The sequence below is a fragment of the Pygoscelis adeliae genome, unplaced genomic scaffold, assembly GCF_000699105.1.
Source record: "Pygoscelis adeliae isolate BGI_AS28 unplaced genomic scaffold, ASM69910v1 Scaffold550, whole genome shotgun sequence".
Lineage (NCBI taxonomy): Eukaryota > Metazoa > Chordata > Aves > Sphenisciformes > Spheniscidae > Pygoscelis > Pygoscelis adeliae.
In genome coordinates, this window is record NW_008823968.1 from 10,588 (window position 1) to 17,129 (window position 6,542).

Consider the following 6,542-nt stretch of genomic DNA (forward strand, 5'->3'; position numbering starts at 1 on the left):
AAAGTGGCAGAGGAAAGCACATAGCAAGCGAGCTACAGGGAGGAGGGATCAGCGGCCCATGGCACAGCTATGGCTGTCCAGCTCCTGGGGGCTGCTCCCCTCCAGTGGGGAAGTGCTGCAGCCTGGGGGGCTGGTGGGGCTCATCCTCCGGCAAGGGTAGCCCTGGTCCGCGCTCTCCCTCCGCCGGCCCATGGCCTGGTCGATCATCTCCAGGCGGAGCGCGGGCAGCAGGCCCAGGTTCCTGGGGTCAGCCCTGGCCAGGGGGTTCTCAGCAGAGATGCGCCGGGTGCTGCCCTGCTCCTGCACAGTCTGGTAGAAGGAGCTGCCTTCCTGGCTGTCGGCTGCCTGCCCTGGCTCCTTGGCTTTGGCTCCACGGCGCCCTGGCTCCTCCTGGGGCAGGTGGATGGTGGGGATGTCCCTGGGGAGGCCTTGACGGCTCTGGGGTGAAGGGCTGCGGCTTGTACCCCTGTCCCGTCTTGACGGCCGCAGGATGAGGCCCTGGAACTTGGCCAGGCTGGGGCTTCGGCTCCGGTGCCGTTTCATCTTGCCTGGGCTGGGGCTACGAGATTTGGGGGCCAGCAGGACAAGCGTGCTGTCATCCTCCTCTTCTGAGCTGCTGCCTGAGCTGTCCGTGGGGCTGCTGCCCTCCTCTGACCTGGGCAGGGAGATCTGCACCCCTGCATCAGCACTGCTGGCTGATCCTCACAGGGGGCTGTGGGGCACTACAGCAGCTGGCCTCCTCCAGCCAAGCACCCCTACACCCATTCCCCTTGCCTCCCTCAGCCCCTCACCCTCGCCTCTTGGCCATGCTGACCTGGAAGGGCTCAGTCACACCAGCAATGCTGCTGGAGGTGTTGCTGTAGTATCCAAGGATATACTCGCCCTTCCCCTTGGGCAGCGCCTCCTCTGAGAACATCACCTGCAGCACAGAGACAGCTGATGGGCACCAGGGCTGGGCACAGGGGTGCCCCCTCCCACCTCCAGCCCCTACTGAGAGCAGAAGTCCCCGATGCCAGCACAGTGGGCCTGCCTAAGGCTCAGCACAAAGCAATAAGGAGGTGCCCTCCTTATTTTGCCCCATCAGGGCCCTCACAATGGGGCACACGTGCCCAGCAAGACAGCAGGGCTGGCCCTAGCTCACCTGTGCACACAGTTGCTTCTCTAGGCAGCGCTCTCCATCATCACTCCTGGCCCAGACATAGGACACATAGTCTTTAGGATGCCGAAAGCCCACCTGTGTGCATGTACATGGGAGAGCACAGGTGAGTGGGGGAACATCAGCCCTGCTTTAGCTCTCCTCTCGCTCAGCCCCCTCTCCTTGCACAGGGGCACCAAGAGCTGCCTTCCACCCACCCAACAGTGCCCTGGCCCCAGCCCCCCAGGAGTGCCAGGCTTTGGACCCTGTGGGGCCCACAGAGCAGGAGGGAGAGGGAACTGCTGGATCTGAGCCTCCTGAAGCAGGGCCAAATCCTGCTGCTAACTGCCAGGACCTCCCATGGGAAGAGAGAGAGCACAGGTCCATGCCATACACTCATGTCCACTGGTGGGAGGTAGCTCAGAAGGGACCTTGCGGTGCCATGCAGTGCTCCCCACTCCCTCCAGCCCCAGCAGCCCCTAAGCCCCTACCCGGTAGAGTCCTATCCAGTCCCAGGAGCTCCGGTGGAAGCCAGCAGCCATCTTGTACCTGACAACTGCTTGCTCAGGCCTGCTCCATTCGTCAGCCACATAAATCTCGACTGGGGCCTTGTCTGCCTTGGAAGCAAACTATCAGAGACATACATGGTGAGCAAGGGCATGCCAAAGAGAGCTGCCCCTGCTGCCCAGGGCACCCATCTAGCGCCGGGCCCTCACACATACACCACCAGCAGCCCCCAGCCACAGTGGCAAGACAGCTGAGCTTGCCAAACAAAAATAAAATAAGCTCCGCATACACTAGCTGGGCATCTCACACCTGTAGCTCCTGCCTGTGTGCCCAGTGGCCCTGGACGGTGCTTACCTGCACTGCAAAGATGGCAGCTACCGGCTTGTGGTCACTGACAGTGTACTCCATGTGGCTGCAGTAGCAGAGCTGGCACTGACAGGATGCCCCGGCTGGGCCGGCGCCTGCCCGCACCAAGCCCGACACTGGGAGATTTGATCTTCCAGAGGATGCGGTCAGTCCAGGCAGGTTTTCGCTTCTTGGCACTGCAGGGCACAGAGGGGCATCTCTTGCCTGGCAGGGGGCAGTGGGCTCCACCCCAAACTGCCTCCCCCTGGCACTACGGCACACAGGGGATGCGGCTCGTCTTGGCACACAGCTCAGTGCAGCTGCAGGGACAGACCTGCGCTGGCACCAGCACAACAGTTGTGTCCCAGCCTGCCGTGCCCGGTCCAGCCCATGCCTGCCCCAGCATGGCTCTCCCCATCCATCCGCACCGGCATCAGCCCCTGCCCCACCAGCACTCGCCCTGGCTCTGAGCCCCAGCCACTCCTGCATCCCTCAGCCATGCCACCAGCTCCCAGGCCCAGCACACGCTTGAGCTCTGCTCTCCTACCTGCTGTCATACTTGTTGGTGCCCACATCGAACTTGAAGGTGGGTGGGAAGTTCAGGGGTCCCTCCTGAAAGCCACTGAGGACAGGCCAGGTGCTCTTGGCAATGTTCAGCTGTGGGAAAGAGAGCAGGTTGAGGAGCACACCAGCCCCCATGGCCAGACTCCTTTGCAAGCCCCCTGAGACCTCTCCACCCCCAGCAGAGAGTCATCCCTGCCCCATTGCTGCCAGCCCCACACAGCTCTCAGCGTTTGTCCATGCCATGCAAGCAGCAAGTCCATAGACCCAGTGCCCCCAGCTCTTCCTAGCACACTGATAAAGGAAGCATGTGCCCAGCTCCCATAAAGACCATCCTGGGACAGTGCTGCCCCTTCCCCCCAGAGCCAGGAGAGCCAGGGCCCTTTGTGCCCCACAGGCAGCAAGAGGACATGCCCTGTCCCACAGCTGCACAGGCAGTTTTGGCAAGAGCCGAATGCCACTCAGGGCCCAGCTGAGGCTCAGCAGCATGTCCATCCCTCTCACCTGGTCCTTCTCCCAGAGCTGGCTCAGGATGTTGCTGTCAATGGCGTACTTCACAAAGCGGATGTCTAGGCTCTCGATGCGGAAGTTGAGGTCCCCAAACCAGAACACAAGGCTGTGGGTGGGAAGGAGGGCAACGGGCTGGAGGGGCCGAGGCTACAGGAGCCAGGCAGTACCGCAGGGGGAAGACGTCCTCAGCCTGCGGGCAGCCTCAGCCTGCAGCACAGGCGCTCTCGGGAGCGCCAGCGCAGGTCAGCGCTCAGCCAACCACGCGGCCAGCTGCCAGCCCCGCCAGGATTCCTCAGGTAGGACCAAGCACCATTAACCACACACGCCTGACTTCCCTGGGCAGAAATTGAGGGTGGAAATTTCCACCGTGAGGCACCTACCAGAGTCAGACCACACGGCCAAGACACTGGGGTGGAGCTAGGCCCTCCACCTCACCAGTCCCAAACCCCAACAGCACCAGTATGGCAGGAGCTGCACCAGGCCTGGATGTGCCCCAGGGGAGACACCAAGGACCCCTCTTAACACCTACCCCACCATGCTGGGTCCCCAACTGGGGCACAGGACAGTTTTGCAGCTCTGCAGGCAAGACCCCATCTCCAAGCTGTGCTGGGATTCAGAGGAGGACAGACCCCAGACCCTATCTGGAGGCAGTCAAGGACAGAGGCTGGCGCTAGAGCCCTGGCCCAGACTGGGAAGCAAAGTGGTGGGGTACGCACTCATGGTCCAGGATGCCGCTGGCCACGTGCCCCTCGAACTGCTGCATGTGCAGTATGGTGGCAAAGTCCTCCTTGCGCTGCTCCGCCTTCTCCAGGTGCGCTGGCAGGTGGCAGTTCAGGAAGCAGACCATGTGGCCGAAGATGGAGAGACGAATGCTCACCCCACCCTTGTTGCCCTGCACCGAGAGGATCCCATGACTCCTCGGGAAGCCAGCCCCTTGCCACCTCCCCCGGGGCCACACTCACCCAGTAGCCTCCCAGCCCCGTCCTCGTGCAGTCTGTCTGGATGTCCTGCAGGAAGGGGAGGTGGTAGTACTTGGCAAATACCAGTAGGATCACACCTTGCATCCGTACCGTGCTGACCTGGAATGGGAGCAGAGGCTGAAGCAGGATGGTAGCCACAGCAGAGCCCATGGGGGCAGGGACAGCTTCCCCCACCTCCAGGCCACAGGGGCAGCACCTCCATTCTCTGCATGCCCCCCCACCTTGCAGATGACTAACAGCACATTTAGTTCAGAGACTATGCACACCCTCCTGAATACCGACAGCTGAGATGAGCCCAACAACGCTAAGGCTCATGTGCGTTCTGGGGCAAGTGCCCTGGGGAGCTGAACCTGCCCTGGGACCCGCAGGCTGCTGCCAGAAGCACAGGCTTGCTCCCACATTCACCTCCTCACCCTGGTGCAATGCAGCAGGCAACAAGAAATGTCCCCAAAGCACCACAGGGGAAGCCTAAGGCACAGGAAAGGGAGCAGGGTGGCACAAGCTAGACAGCACATTGGCGAGACGCACCGCTAGCCCCCAGGTCAGCCCCCACACGCCGCTTGGATGGCTGCAGTCTGTCCCTCCAGCCAGCCCTCCCACCACACCTCCTCCCTCCGTCCCTGCAGTCCAGCTCTCCCTCCCTGTGGTCCACCTGCCTGGCAGGCAGAGAGGGAACACCAGCTGCCCAGCCCCTTTGGGACCTCCTTACCAGGACAAAGTGGAAGGGGCTCAGCACATCCATGAAGAGCTCGCTCCACTGATCTGTGAAGAGGGCATCCTTCAGGCGCTTGTTTATCTTAGAGTTCACCTCTTGCAGCCTGGGAGGAAAGGGAGAGGTTCCTCAACCACACCAGGAAGGTGCCCGTGTCCCAGCTAGCGAGGGCTCCTTGGGAGAGGTGCCCAAGCACAGTGCTGGGGAGCGGGGCCAGGGCAGGAAGGGCAGTTCAAGGGAGGACCCTAGGTTCAGAGCACAAACCAGCCATATCCTTGCTCCAGCGATGCTGGGCCATGTGCTAGCAGAAGGCACAAGTGGCCCTGAACCCACGAGGCCTTGGCCCTTTCTAAAACAGGAGCAGTTCAGCTGCAGAGGGCTGGGCAGCAGTCTAAAGCCTATCTCTAGGTGCAAGAGGGGCTTATGGGACATTCCAGCTGCATTGGTCTCTACAGAGAAGCCAAGTCTCACTGGTACTTCAGCACAGGGTGTCCACCTGCATCCTAGCCACCAAGCCCAGAGCAGCAGCAAACAGAAGGTTAATAGTGCTCTTCCCATCTCAGCAATTAGTGAAAAGAGGGAAGGAGAACGTCCGCAGAGAACGGCAGAATCAGGAAACGTCTTGCCCAAAAATATCAAGTGCTCAGGGCGTGAGGACACGGGTCAGAGGAAGGACGCAGCCAGGCAGAGACGCCCTGGAGGTGGGGAGCAGCAGGACACCCTGCCCCGGCCAGGACACAGTCCCAGCAAGTCCCTTGCTGTAAGCTACACCTCCCGCCCCATCCATCCAGGCTCGGGTCTACGACCTCTGCAGCCCCACATAGCCCCATCCCGCTGGTCCACAAGGCCGAGGGGACCAAGAGACTGGCTCCAACACAACATAGTAGCTCCAGCAGCCTCAGTCCTACACCACTCCCTCCCTGGGGCGAGGAGCACTGGGGGAGGCCCTGGGAGCCTCCTGGAGGCAGATCCAGCTCTTCCACCTCACGCCCACGGGCAGAGGCTGCTTCTCGCTCCCTGTGCAAAGGCAGCGCATCCCTGGTCTTAGCAGGAATTCACACATACCACAGCAAACCTTAAGGGATCGGTTTTCCCTTAGACTCCGGCAGAGCTTGGCTCACCAGCCACACCAGTAAAGCCTTACCACACTGACACGGCGCTGCCTTGCCAGCAGTTAAGTGCTGCCAGGGGCACGGAGCCAAATCCAGCTGTGAGAACAGCAGATTTGTGCCCTTGAGGCCTGCATACCATGGGCAAAAGCTGAGATGCGGAAAACGCTCCCAGAGGACTCCAGCAGGCGACGTTAAATGCCTCTACAGGCCTGACCCCAGGACTGCCAGGGCTCACAGCAACAGCAGGGCTTGCCGAGGCCCGGCTCTGCGCGGCATAGCCAGCTACAGGCTCTTCGAAGGTTCAAGGCTACTCAGGATTCAAGGGTTTCAGTTCCTCTTAACACTCCCATTTTACTAGGAGCCGATTCTCCATCATCTTTTCTGATATTTTACTGCTTGCGATGCACACCCCTCCCTGCTCAATATGCCCTGGGGAGGCTGGGGCTGCAGCTCTTCCATTCCCCACCCCCCAGGGCTATGGGGATCCCAAAAAAGGGATGTGGAAGAGCAGGGGAGGGGGCCCTGCACCTCACCCTCTTACCCAATGGCGATCATGTCTGCATCATTTGTCTCGCCCGTGTTGAGGTGCAGCAGGGATGTCACATCATTCGGGGGCATGGCTGTACCCACATTCCAGGTGACCACTGTGATGCTTGGGAGGACAAAGGAAGAACAGGCTA

The 6,542-nt window shown here is 61.1% G+C and overlaps 1 protein-coding gene across 1 annotated transcript in view; it reads right to left on the minus strand.

Annotated features, from left to right (window-relative positions):
• Positions 1-48: 48 nt before the first annotated feature.
• The window catches only part of LOC103917517 (phosphatidylinositol 4,5-bisphosphate 5-phosphatase A-like), a 7,512-nt gene continuing 1,018 nt past the window's right edge, over positions 49-6,542 (minus strand). The window contains 12 exon segments of the mRNA XM_009324664.1: positions 49-669; positions 815-919; positions 1,142-1,234; positions 1,627-1,764; positions 1,997-2,072; positions 2,074-2,184; positions 2,535-2,644; positions 3,053-3,164; positions 3,775-3,950; positions 4,021-4,137; positions 4,748-4,856; positions 6,404-6,514. Coding sequence (XP_009322939.1) covers positions 49-669; positions 815-919; positions 1,142-1,234; positions 1,627-1,764; positions 1,997-2,072; positions 2,074-2,184; positions 2,535-2,644; positions 3,053-3,164; positions 3,775-3,950; positions 4,021-4,137; positions 4,748-4,856; positions 6,404-6,480 — 1,845 coding nt within the window. The 5' untranslated portion in view covers positions 6,481-6,514.